We start from the raw sequence: 14,696 nt of genomic DNA on the forward strand, positions 1-14,696 counted from the left end.
TATTGAAACACAGAGACAGACCCTCCTGTATCACTTTCATAACAGCAAAATACAGTTACTTCAACCAGAGGCATCAAATGAGGGTTGCTCCAGTTCATCTCGGTGTAATGTGCCGAAGTGCAGGGACAACGTTTTAAACTTCCAGCAGTGATGCTTGTTTCAGTATTCCAGTGGCATGGAATACTCACGGGGCAAAATCAGAAGCCATAGGAAGGGAGAATCTGAGAAAATATTGCTCTGTAAACAAAAAGCTAATGAAAAGGCTCTGAAGAAGAATGATAACCTATCACTCAGATATGAAATTGCTAGAGGAAGACAGGCTCTCCAAATTGCCAAACATAGGAGATAAACGCTATGGCATTGAGTAATTAATAAGGAATGGTACAAACCACATAGATAAAAACAGTGGCAGAGAGGAACACATCCCCTGACAGGTCTTTCAGTACTACTCCTAGACTTCACATGCAGCAGATGTGGTCTAGTCCTCTCTGCCAAGATCAGCCTTGCAGCCCTGCCAAGGTCAAAGAGCAGAGGTGAACCTGTTACTGCTGTACTTCCCTCGAAGCTGACAGGGTGACAACAGGTTGTCACAGCAGCTAGGGATCTCATTCTTCTTCAGAAACACAGCCCACAGTTCTTAAAAAAAGTGACATTTAATTTTGAATTGTCTCTAGCTTTAGCCAGTTCTAAGAATACTTCCTTTTTAGGAGGGACTCCAAATCTGGAGTCCTCTGGGGGAAAAAAAAAGTCATTACCATATCCCTGTAGAAGAAAATGCATATGCAGTAAAGGAGCAGGCAGAGAGGGTGAGAAGGGTACAGAGCTGCCTGACCAATGCATGTGGGTGCAGCCATGTATTATCCCAGCACAATTCCATGTCTAAGCACATGGTGTTTTTGCGTAATACACCCATGAAAGTGCATTCAGACTTACCAGTGCATGGAAGGATGAGACAGAGAAAATGCCGAGCCTCCCCAGGGCCAATTTTGAAGGACGACTGGCAGCAGCCAAAAGGCTCTTTGGGTTTGGGAGCTCCCCACCTTGCAAACTGGATAGGTAACATCGCATTCGGAAAAGGTCCATGTTAAATTTTTCCAGGTTCTGTTCCCATTGCTGGATCTGTTTGGATATAAAAAGGGACAATTAAATGGGGGAAAAATGTCTTTGTGGGCTGCACTGAAAATTTGAGTGCTTCCCCATAGTAAATTGCTTTCATCTGGTAGTATATGAATTAGATTAGTTATTCCCTGCCAAAACACATTCAGTCATATTGTGTTACATCAACCCAAAAGATGACTTGAAATAAAACAAAGCTGGTGGTCTTAAACACATACTGACAAGATGAACATACCATGAACTTTGGGTAGTTTGATAGCCACAAAAGCAGTTACATAAAAGCAAAACCCTGTGCTCCACAAAGGCTTTTTTTCTTTCTTTCTTTCTTTCTTGCCTCCCACCACCCCCTTCTTTTTGAAAATTAGTCTTGGTTTTTTTAGCTGAGATTGTGTAGCTGGCTGTCTGAAAGCAAAGTAGAAAACAGCTACTCTAACACACTGTGCAAAGCAAAATAGCTACAGTGGAAGGTTCTCTTCATTCTTTACTACCATCCTATGGTTCCCCTAACTGTAAAGAGGAGACAATACTGTGGTTCTTGCTCTGACTAATAGGGTAATATATGATTGCACCCAGGCAAACTACAAAAAACATCTAAATAGACCAAATTCAAACCATTGTACGAAAAGCAGGAATGTAAATACACAATTCTTAAGATATATCTAGCACAGCTACATGAAGATGTAACAACTTAACCCAGTTTCAATGTAAAATTAGAAAAGACTCAAATATTTTCAGAGACCGAAAAAAGCTCTGAATCAAGGTTTAGATGACGGATTTTAAGTATTTGTGTAGATTAACACTCATTTAAACAAACATTTTCCCACTCATTTAAAACATACACACTTATTTGAACACATATTCTTATGCACTGCATCAAAGTCAAATTTTGCTCTCCATTTCCCCAACTTACATACTTGCAGCCAAAATCTGCCCTGCAGATTGTACAAATAATGTACAGCATACAGTAATACTTATAGGTAGTACAAATAAAAGAGGCAGCAAGCACACAGATAAATGAGAAGGCAGAAAAGTCATGTCCATCAGGTCAAGGTACACCAAGATCATGTACTGACAGCTGTTCATATTTTCTGACAGCACTGATCTTCCAGTGCCATCTGCAGTCACTGCACACTGCCTGTTCAACAGGTGGTTTAGGGCTATGGAGAAAGTTCAGCACATTTTCTCTAGCAAGCATTGGCTTCGTACCTTTTTCTGTACCCACGTGCACAGGACAATATCACCTCACTCTAAGATTAATCAAGGCGTGGACAAGCACCTTTGTGACTCAGGAAACGAGCTGACAAATATTAAAACCTCAGGTGGACCATGCCCTTTAGGCTCATTTAGAAGCAAAATCAGTTCAGTTTCCTTATAATGCTGCCAAATATTTTAAGAACTAAACAAGTATTTTGCCACTTTACCTTCAAGAATGATGAAGTAAGCAAAGAGAGGGCAAAACAGGCCCTGTTAACAAAATGGTGCTAAGGTTTGTGCTACAACAGATAGAGACCCCACCCAGTCCAGCTTCCTTACACATGTGCTCACAAATTGTGGCATTGTAAATGTAAATCTTATTTGGTGAGTAGGGTGAAGAAATGGAAGACAATATACCACTTTGTACAGGTGAATGAATGTAAAATTGTAATTTACAGTACACTTACAAAGTCTTTCAAAGCATGAGTATTAAAAGCAAAAGAAGAATTTACAAAAGTTTATCATGAGATCAATTCTCAGAAGTCTAGTGAAAATGGACAGAGGCGTACACATAACGAAGATGCCTTGTCTAATCTCTCATCACAGACCTTTGAAACACGCATCCTCTGCACTCCAGAAAGAATAATCTTTCTTTTATTTGGGTTTATTTGATCATTTCTGCCCCCACCACCTTTTTTTTTTCTCTTTCTTTGTGCTCTCAGACACATCTCAGAGCATTTTTCTGCTTGCCAGTACTTTACGCATGGGACGGCTCCAATAGGAGATTGCGAGATGAGCTCTTTCTCTGTGTCAACATCCAACTAGAATGAAAACATGGTTGTCAGCTTTTCACAAAGCCAAAAGCTACAAGCTCAGGTAACATCTTTCCCTTCGAGATGACACCTCTGTGGGTACAGAGCCAAGTCAGCTTTTAATAGCTCAGGAACAGAGCAAGCCTTGTTCTGGGCACTGCTGGAGAGGAGCATCCTGTTCTCATTGAACACAGGCTGAGCACAGGCATCCTTGTGTGTCTTCAGCCTTCTTCAAAACCCCCATTAAACATCTGCATGAAGTTGTATTTTAAAATAAAGATAATCTAGGAAGGGGGAGTGGGGTAAGACAGGGGGGCATTCTGAAGAAATAATTAAATTACAGTGTTTATCAGTCACACAGGATACTGGCTAATCAGCTCCAAAAGCATCGGTAATCACAATGTTACATTTAATGGCATTAGCAAAAGCTGTAGGCAAGGAATTTCTGGGATTGTCTTGTAGTCTTATCAAAACCAGGGATGTCTGGAACCAATTGGAGACCATGAACCAATACCAGCTGCTATTTGTCTAAGGCTTTTAAACTATGATAATTCTTCCTAGAGATTTATATTCTTGAAGACTAAATGGGAGAAGCACACAAATAAAAAAGCAACAACTTCAAAGCACAGTATGACCTGGTCCATGAAGTTAATTTACAGCCTGCAGACTCGCTGCTGCAATCCCTATTCAGCTATTGTGTGAGGCAAATCTCTGCCCCACGTGGGAGGACTACCCAAAAGAAGGCTCAAGGACTTAACTTCATCATGCACAGACAAAACGGCCCTTTTGAAATCTGCTCAAAAGCAAACAGGAAAAAGTGGATGCAGCAGGCAGCTGTGGGAGCAGGAATGGGTGACAAAGGCTAACACCAGCACGAAGTGAGTCTTGAAAGAGATAAGAGATATGGCCCGAAGTGAGGCATACCAAGACAAAGTGGGCACACATGAAACGTGAAAGCATTAAAGGGTTTTTCCAGAGGAAAGGGAAGATGTCATTGTCAGTCCAGGTAAATGTTAAGCAAGGATTTCTCAGTTTAATGGCAGCATGAAAGAGCTTGAGAGACAGGCAAGAGGGGGCCACCCAAATAAGTGTATTGAATCTAGCAGGATCCTGTAAGGTGGAGCAGAAAAGGAAGCTGTGGTAGAGAGATAAAAAGGAGTAAAATGTGGGAAGCTTTGAGAATTATTTAGCCTGGGCCACCAGGAGAACTCATGCAAGGAAGCCTGGTGCAAGGACAAGACAGTAATTATGTGAGGAGTAAGCTTTTGCATCAAAGACAGTGCAGGAATGAGTTATTAAGAGTTAACACACAAAAGAAGATCAGCATGGTACTTTTGGCAGTACTTCAGAAGTAATGATCATTTTCAGAACATAGTCAATTCTCCTCCAGGTTAGTGAAAAATCTGTTCAGACACTAAGAAAAAACTGCAAAATAATTACATTTTAAAGTCACACAAACAGAGGAGCTAGAGGAAGTTGTTTGAAAGCAGGTCTCTCTCAGGTCAATAAACCTGCTAGGTTTTCTATAGCTAAATTTAAAGTGGGAACTTGGGAAAACAAGAGGTAAATATATACAGGCTAACAGCTTCCAGCATGTGATTTGGGGATCCATAGTTTCTACAGGCTCTGCAGTTCTCTCTGCAGGTAACATTTGCAGTGGCACCAGCACCTCAGCTGGAACAGGCTTAGGGTGTGCAGGCTGTGAAAGGGAAGGGACTCAACAATGCCAGTGGAGGTGGTGTGGTCAGGGATGGCCCCTGGCCCCTCGTCCTTCGTACACTGCAGTGCAAACAGCATCTTTTGGGGTGCTGAGGAAGAACTGTCTCATCTGCAAACACGTGTTCTGTACAAAGTAAAAAGAGCTCAGTATAATAAAACCCAAACCAGCGTGTGAATGGTGTAAAGCCGGGCCAGAAACGACACCACATCAACTCAATGTAATGAAAACACAAGGACCTAGAATAAGGATGGAACAAACTTCCTGGACAGCTCACCTGATAACAAAAAAAATAGCTTTTCACTTGGCACCTGTTCAAAGGAGTCCAAAAGAAAAGATGCACAGGAAGGAGGGCCTTCTCTCAATACTTAAGCCCTCAAAATTTATTTTATTCAGTAGTAGCTCTTATACCAGGCAGAAGCATAAGAAACTTGCTGACAAAAATCACTATCTATAGCAATAAAAATTCTCAATTTTTCCCTACACAATATCTTATTTTCAGATGGAAAGTGTCTCTGTAGGCTGATGTAGGAAACTCTGTAGATTGAGAAGAAACTTCTGCTGCTGTTTTATATGTACAGCTTTTCAACCACATTACAAACAACACCAAACTCTTTGCATTCCAGTCCCTGGTTCTCAGACACAATTCATATTGTATCCATCTGGAAAAATGAGTCACTTGGTTTCTGGGGACAGGGAACAGATTTTTATTGTCATTACTTCCTAAAGTGAACTCGAAGAAGAAAAAACACCACTCTTCCAGAAATTCCATTACTTTAAAAAACACTATTGAGATGCTATCATAACTTTTAGTTTAAAGAAATAAAGAAGGCATTGTAATAGAGTACAACAACACTCATGTGCAATTAGAAACACTTTATTCTTCATCTGCATGGTGACTCAAAAAAGGTTAAGAAATCTTCCTGAAATAACAAGACAATGGAGGCTTTTTACAATGAATGTCATATTTTTGGTTGCATTGGAAGAACAGAATTTTCATAATTTTTAACCAAAATAGAAAGGGGTAATCTTATTCCAAATAGCACTGATAGCACAAAAGTGAACATGTGTACCCAATTTACATCTTGTTGAAAATCCGATGGAAATTGGTGGTACCGCATACATGTCTATAGCTAGGGATGTAAGTAAGGAAGCTGCTGAATTTTATTATCCAGCTGCCCCTCCCCAAAACCCAGAGCACCAGCCTTTTCTGAACAGGCTGCCCCACCATTGTATGAGATAATGCTATGCAACCCCACATTCATTTTTCATTACTTTATGCTAAATCTTTGCAAAACAAAGAGGGAGGGAAATTCATCCATCTGTAAACCAGTCACAACAGGGCAGAGAGAACAGAAATCAACTTCCCTAACTTTCTGTCTGCCTGCTCACTTCATTCCCAGGGTACCACTACTAAAGAGAAGTACTTTGCTAATGATGATGGGAAAGAGCATCCTTACTGAAGAGTAACACCTGGAAAGAAATTGAACCAACCTGTCAGAAAGCACAGCTCTGCTACAGCTAGTTCAAAGATCACACAAACTGAAGATCTGTTCTAACAAGCTTGGACAAAAGGTGGGGTTTTTTTAGTTTAAGAGGATATGGAAGCATGAAAATTTGCTATGTATTGAGATTCCAGTTGAATTTGTCTGCAGCAATGATGACATGCGTTAGCAAAGTTCCCTGAAAAGACTGTCTTTGAGAGTTGTTGAGAATTTGGATCTCAATGTCAGAAAATATTTCATCAGATGCTTTATAGAAAGTTAAGACATGAAATTTGAGCTTTGTGAAGGCTGAAGAATAAATTCCCAGACCCATTCCAATCATCTTTCTTTCAATGTGAGTGAAAAGAGAGTCAAGTAAATTTTAAAAACAAAGAAATGAAGTTATGTTCTTTGTAAAAAGCTGAAGACCACCAGAGGGAAAGGAAGAAAGAAGAAAGGTACTAATGGATTTAATGACTACCCAGAATAAACAGACCACCATTTCACTGATTTTTTTTTTTTTTTTTTTATGGCAAAAGACAAACAACTTTTAGGTAGAGGACACATATGAAAATTTACAGAAAAAGTATCTCCAAGAATGTGCCTGTTCTTTCCACTAATGCTTCATCATTTCAGTGCCAGCAAGTAAATACACATGTTCCTAACCCTCTGAAAAGTTAAGAATTATATGCAGAGAAAATATGAATCACATCAGAAACCTCTGAATAGCTTGGAAAACATAATTATACCAACATATTAAAATTTGAAGACAAAACTCCATAATGCTTTCAAGCAACTATTAATCATACTATTGTTCTAAAGTGAGACATAAGGATAGACTTATGTACCAAGTACATAAACAATTACACACAGGGCTGCAGTGCCCTCTCTTGCAAAAGATTTTCCACCCCATTAAAACCAGTTCTGCAGGCAGATATTTTGTTAAAAGAGATCTGAATAAATGCTAATAATCCCTTTCACTAACTGTATTCACAGCAAACACTGCAGTTTCTCTAGCAGGTTAAACATCTGGGAAAACTAAAAGCTTTTTAAAGACAGGCTTTGAAATTCATCTAGACACCAGGAGGTTTTCAAACTTGCTTCCTTTTGTCCTAATTCTCTTCACTTGAGGGGAGAAGTTACATGTTGGTAGAATACCATGACACACAACATATTTATTTCACATAAGTAATAAAAACATACATGGCTGTAGGTAGCATGTGCAGACTTGAGATTTCAAGACACATTGCTATCTTGCAGATGGTTCATTGATCTCTTCTAAACTGACCAGCACTTTTCACAGCTTTGTGAAGGGCTGTAACTTTTTTCTTAAACTCTTACAGAGTCTACTATTATTATTATTATTATTATTAATATTATTATTATTACTATTATTATTATTACTATTATTAGACCAGTAAGCCCAGATAGAGAGAATCCCTCACATAAGCCACAAGACTGAAAACATTTCCCAACCAGTTTAATAGCGTCAAACTAATAAAACAATTTCTCTAGAAAAACATTTTCTTTGTCTTTGTTGTTGTTTGTTTGCACTTCTCTTTAGCACTGGTTTCATCAATTGATTGCCTTTCAAATTCACAGAATTTACCAGATAGTATCAGATGAGCTTCTCTAGCCCATTTGCTGGACACCAAAAAGAAGCATGTAAGTATATCAAAATGCCTATAGCAAGTTTACATGTGCAGCTTTCCTTAGTACAACAGCCTTTCAGGTGGTGGTAATTGAGAAACAAAAAAAGGTTTTGTCTGCTTTTAAAGGCCTGAGAATTATTAATTCTTCAGCAGAGAAGTATTGGTTTTAAGTCAATACAGAAGTGAAAGAGAAGAGCAAGTTGACATTTGGTGGTTATTTTTCTGAGGAAAAGGAAGGAAAAGGAGAAAGGCTATAGAAATCAGAGTTTCCAAGAAAATTCCCCAGTTAAAAGAAGTTCTTTCTACATAAAAAAAACACTACAGTCCTTCTGAAGTCAATCACACTGCTTCTGCTGGATTCCCAAAATAAATCACCAGTGAAGATTTCCAGCACAGGATGCATGGCATGCTTAAGAAATACAGTATTGGCAACACTACGTACTTCAGCGTGGAGGGACAATATCTGCCACATGATTGAAACACTATCAAATTTACACAAAGCCAAAACCAGGATTTATGTTCTCTAGTTTCCCAAAATAGGCAAAAGACAAGTAAACAACCACAGTTACAAAACAACTACAGCTACATATATGCAAACTATTCCCTCAGGAATAATGTTTACTCAAAATCATTAGCCTACTAACTATACTAAGAATCCTCAGCTACTAATTACATTAAGATTTTCTTTTTTCTTTGCAAAAGCCAGTCTGAGACAATGAATTAGAAGATTAGGCAACCGAGTTATCTATTGACTTTTCTCTGAAGTGACTGCTGGCAAACCTTAGGCAACTGTAAGGAGAGATTTTAAAGAGATCAAAGTGATCAAGAATGGAGAAAATTCATGCTATAAATTTATTCCTTGCCAACTACTGGATGTTTGCAATGATCCATGTCATTCTTTGTGCCAATGGTCTGCCCCCATTCAATGTTCTGAGAGACACATAGACAGAAAATTAACAGGAATAAATCTTCTGCAACCTTAGAGATGGATTTCAGTTCTACAGAATGAAGCCAACTTATTCCAGAGCTGGAAAACAATGACAGTTCTTCAAGGACAGAACATCTAATTAACAGATATTAAGATGGATCATTAATACTCTTCAGTTGACTCTAAATGAACTACTAACAGGAATATCTGATGAGGGAGGGATAAATTAAGTTAATATACATCAAGATTTTTCCTCAGTGCATCACATGTTACAAGCACTAGACATCTATAGAAATCTGTATATTCTTCTAGGTCTCAAAGCCTACTGCAATAAAAGGATGCTTAACATTTTTCCTCCTCCATTCACCTCACTCAGCTCTGGACCATGAAAAAAAGTGACCTGGAAATAAATTATGAATATCTGAGCTCTCAAAGGGCTTAGGAACATCTGCACTGCAAATCCCTACACAAACCTGCATGTTATTTGAACTCTGCTCATACAGCTTCAGAGTCAAGTGTGCCACAAGAGCTTGGCAGTGAAGTCAGTACTAGTCAGTCTGCTCTTCATCAAGTCCAAGACAGTGGAATAAGAATTTTAAATATTATAAGCCTCAAATCCCTGAAATTGCAAGTATTTCGCTAACCAAAGAAAAATAATTATGTTATATTGGTCCAAAGGAAATGAACTTCATTTGCTACTCAAGGGGCCATAATATGCAGCATGAAGTATTGACAGAGGAATAGTTACTCTGACTGGAAAGACAGGTAGGGATGGGCTCTCAAAGACCAGTCAATCAGTTCAAATTATCAGAAGTCTTCTGTAAATGGCCTAATAAAACTAAAGATAGAGCAGCCTCAGTCCACAGACTTATTAAGGCCAAACTATAGAAAAGTTTGGTGCACAAGAGGCCATGGGTAGTGAGGTCATTGAACACTAAGCACATCTAAATAATTAAAGCATCTTTCGCCTGTTACTACTGCAAAACTGGGGGCATGGGCAAGACATCAACACTGCAAGATGTACTTCCACAAGTTATTCCTGAAGTGATTCCTGGTCCATATGCTAGAACCAAGAGCACAGCAAGGCTTCATGTCTGTTCACCAGCACACAGACAATCAGGTGATCATTAGTCATGGCTCAGTTTCCACTGGAAGCACATGGTTTCATCTGCTGCTACACAAATAAAGTTGGAGGAAGGACTAAGTATTCTTCATGAGCTGCCTTAAGGACAGGCAGAACAATACTGGTGAGTACCTACTCTTCAATCTCTTCTGCAATACAATATTGCAATTATTATATATAAATATAATATATAACATATAAAATATATTATATCATATATATATATATATAATATACAATAAGTTATTCGCAGGACATACTGTATAATCTGTGGTATGCGATGTAACAGCCAGATATCATTAACATAAAACAGTGACAATTAATTACATTTTCACAGAAGAGACAAGAAATAGCTTTGTTCTCATGAAACAGAACAGACTGACATGCAGTTTTGAGAAGCCTGCCTCCTGCTCTGCTCTGGATTGCTGTAGAAACCTGGCAATAATTACAACCACTGTGCCAGCTCTGCCCAAGACAATTACTCTCAGGCCTAGAAAGCACAAATAGAAACCAAAGCAAGAAGTAATGATAAATATGGTCTCATAAAAGAAATTGTTTCCAGTACCTGATTTTCTATGGCCTTCCTGTTTTTTGGATCACTAACAATTGAGAGCTGCAACTCTGCCATCTTTTTCATTTTGCCATCCATGTCAATCTTCTGGAAGAGACTCTTGGTCTGATTCTTCAGCAGCCTGACAGTGTCTTCCTTCCCAAGCTTCTTTGCAAAGAGGGAAGCACAGGCTGAATGTATGGCAGTAACCCAGTTTTCCAGATCTGTCTGACTTGTTGCCTGTGAAACCAATCAATGGTGCAAAGTTATGAGCAGATAAGAGAAAAAATAAAATAAAATCAACAGCTCTAGGGCATGAAGTGCATGATGGGTTCACTGTCCTCTCTGGCACTTTATCTTAACCAAGTGAAATAAGGTTTTCTTTAGAACTGAGTAAATAAAGGAAGTGTGAGATTTTCCTGCACTCCATCATGTCTTGTCTCCTTTTGTCAGCTTCTGCTTCTTAGACCTGCAAGGTCTAAAAGCCCCAGGAGCACAAGAGCCACATAAGCTGTGGGAAAGATGTGACTTGCATCTTTCATCCCTCCAGATAATTAAGATAAATCCTACCAGATATCAAAGACAAACCTTCACTGCTGCAACAGCAGAGAAGACTTTCTATGTGAGATTCTGAAGGGGGGTACTGGCTTACTTAAAAAGTGCCAAGTTAGTGGAGAGATAACACGGAGGTAAAGAAAATGCAATCTGCATAAAGTATCTCTGGAGATATGTATAAGTGTGCCTATGAATCAACATGCTTCTATATAGGCAGTTCCACACAATGCTGTTCCTTATTAACATTTCCAGTGGTGCACTTGAGCAGCCAAGGTATTTTGATTACTTTTAAATTTCCTTCTTGAGTATCTTGCTCAAGCAAACACTCTGTGGCCAGGAGATTCAGGGTTGAGCACACCATTCTGTAAGGGTGGAATGGTAATAGATGTGAAAAAAATTGATAAAAGTTTATTTTTTAGAAGCTTGTGATCAGTCAGGTACCCAGAGTTTCTTGCAGATATGTGATCCTTGTTCTTTTTGTTTCTGAACCATAACTGACTGAGCCAACTGGTAAAATACCTGAAGTCATATAACACATTAAATATTATAATAGTGTAACACAACAGTGCAGTTGTACTGTTATTTTTAAGTCAAAGGCACAAACACAAACGTGTGTGAGTGTACCTACAATCATACAGATACACGTGTAGACTCACAAACACATCCTCAAATGGAAACAACCACCAAGTTATGCATGCATCCTGTTACCTGAAATAGGTAGACATCTCCAAAAGAATTGCTGAGACAGAACACATTTTCTTTCTTGGGGTGTTCTGGAACAGACTGAACTATACTGTCTTCTGCAAACAGGGCATATCGAGGCAAACTGCTCTGCTCCATTGAGTTCCTTCCATAGGTCTCATAAAACAGTAGAGTACAACCTTTTGCAGTTGAGAGGGACAAAAAAACACAAGGAGAAAGTGAGTTATGGATCTCACAACATTATATAATTTTTTTGTGAATTAAGACACCCTTCAGAGACAGGGATCATCGGTTCAGCTCCTCTTCTGAAACTGATGAAAAAGGAAGATCTTCTACACAGAAAAACAACATTAGGCAAAAAACTTAACAGGCTAAGTAAATGATGAATTTGCCAATGAAAAGTTGAAACAGACATCTAATAGAGACAACAACATGTATGGACTTAATAAATAAATCAGGACCTCAGTCTGAAAGCATCCAAGGGTTAGGGTAGGATGGGGTTTGAGCAATCTGCTGTAGTGAAAGATGTCCCTGCCAGTGGCAGGGGAGCTGGACTAAAGGTGCCTTCCAACCCACAATATTCTATCAATAAACTCAGCCTACTAAAATGTTAAGGCATGTAGAAGAGATTAACTCCTGCTTAGTTAAATCGGCTTTTGTGTTTCTTTATTAAATTGAACCAACTCTCTCATAACAGCCACTTAAGAAATCTTTGTATTTGTTGAAAAGATTTGCAGAATCTATTGTCTTCATACAACATGTTTAGTGAATAAACTTCTCAAATTTAAACCAGATTGCCTTGAATCTAGCTGAAAATTGGAGACTTAAACAATTCTGAGTAATTTAAAACAGTTTAAAGGGGCTGAGTTTGAGCATGTTCAGTCTTGTAAATAGTGTAATATCTAAGGTATGAAGCTTGCATCCAGAAAACAAACTTCATCCTTGATGATGACAATCCCAAGTATAACAAGTAGAATTATTTCTGGAGGATAGTGGAGGAGACTTGATCCCAGCAGAGGACACTTGATCCTAGCCCACAGCAGTATGAATACAGTGCCATGTTGCCTTTGGCAGTGAAGCTGGCTCAAGAAGGGCCTGTCCCCTCCATCCCTGACAGCCTTTCCTTCCTGTCTCATAACCCACTGTTATAACCCACTGTCCTCTGAACCAATTTGCCTATTTCAGGGATCATGGACTGAACTGCACTTCTAAAATGTCATTACAAAGGGAAACATGTATCAGAGATTTCTTATCAAATCATCTGTTGACTGAAAAGTTTTTAGAGTAAGGAATCTAATACATAGAAATACCTCTATACTACATGAATGCACCTTTTCCTGTAAATGTCCAAAGTGACTGGCAGAGTATTTTGGGCAAGAACAAATCCTATAGAGTTGGTACTGTCTTTTCCCTTGGGCAGCCCTCACTTTCTCTTCTTTATGCCACTGAAACACTTGGAGATCTCTGCAGTTGGAAAAAAGGTCGTGGTTTATAACACTCTGCATATCAGAAATGTCATTTGAACATAACAGAACAAACTAAACTGACAAGACCAAGTCTTCTCTTGTATTCAGCAGCAGCAGCAACATACAACCACTTCCACTTCTGCATTTTAGGAAAGTGAAGAAGTTTTAAGTTTTTAAGATTTATTTTAAAATATTTCCATAGTCCCATATTTCCCCAATTTGCTCTAACTGAAGATAAGTCACAATTTATCCCAAGAGTTTATATATACATAAATAAACATTTTTGAAGGGCATGCCTATATGCTTGGGTGTTTGGCTCCCCAGGTATATCTTTGCATCAAGTCCAGTGATCCCTTGAAGCAGCAGCTAGTTTCATAGCTCTGTCAGACCCACTGGGACTGATTATTGTCCAAGTATTTCAATTAAAACTTGAGCTGAAGGGGGAAAGTAATGGGGAAGCAATTTCCCTCGTTAAAGGAAACTAATTGGACAGGATGGATGGAAAAGAGAGTTTCTCTTGGTACACAGTTACTATTCAGGCTCAGGTCTTGGTGGCTCTGAAAATGGAGCAGAGGCCTCAGGACATGTATACTTTAAGTCTGGCAGGTAACCAGATGGTTATAGGCCTTCTGCAATATTTATAAGTAAGCACACCTCAACAGAGTGCAAATAAACATGCTGCTTTCCATTTACATATGTGGCTATTTTAAGTCATGCTTTAAAATATCTTGGCTATTTAAACTTCAAGAATAAATTAAATACAGATTTATTCAAAACCCAGTATAAAGAGAACCAAAGCAAGTGCCTTGATCTCGATACAACATATTATGAAAACAGAAGTATGCCTTGATATCCACACAGGCAAGTTTATTTTGGAATCAGAAGTCTCCACAGGACAATAAAGGTAAGAGATCAAGGAAATGAGGAATGTATATTTAAAACAGCTAGCAAAGTAGAAGAGACTCTGTACCATGAATGCAGCCATATCAACCACTGAAGTAAAAAGCATTGTATCTAACACTTCTAATGTTGGAAGTTAATAAAGCTTTTTACAAAGGATTTTATTGTTCCTTTTTTTGTGGCTGTGGAAAGTCAGGTAGTAAGAAGGGATGCAACTTGTTCAAGGTCACCAATAAGCCAATTTTATAGCCAAAAAAATTGAACATGAAGTGCCTAAATTGCTTGCCAGAGCTTCATTATCCCAGAAATATATAAACTAGTAGTACATAACATATTTCAGCTTAGAGTTTTGTTAGAATTGTTTAGAAACTGAATTTTAGAAGAGGCAGATCAAACTATATTCATACTCCATAACACAAACACACACCATAAGAGGGTGGAATTCAGGTACTGTTTTTCCCTTTATATACACTGCTTGTAAGGGTGAATCATGCTAT

At 38.6% G+C, this 14,696-nt stretch overlaps 1 protein-coding gene across 3 annotated transcripts in view; it reads right to left on the bottom strand.

Moving 5' to 3' along the window:
- Positions 1-14,696, bottom strand: part of TIAM2 (TIAM Rac1 associated GEF 2) — an 87,846-nt gene that overhangs the window by 64,392 nt on the left and 8,758 nt on the right. For all 3 annotated transcript variants that reach the window (XM_033512735.1, XM_033512736.1, XM_033512734.1), the window contains exons 3-5: positions 11,840-12,012; positions 10,592-10,816; positions 934-1,119 (exon numbers count right to left, since the gene is read on the bottom strand). In XM_033512735.1, the coding sequence (XP_033368626.1) occupies positions 934-1,119; positions 10,592-10,816; positions 11,840-12,012 (584 nt within the window). The remainder of the gene's footprint in view (positions 1-933; positions 1,120-10,591; positions 10,817-11,839; positions 12,013-14,696) is intronic.

This window comes from Parus major, chromosome 3 (assembly GCF_001522545.3).
Source record: "Parus major isolate Abel chromosome 3, Parus_major1.1, whole genome shotgun sequence".
NCBI lineage: Eukaryota > Metazoa > Chordata > Aves > Passeriformes > Paridae > Parus > Parus major.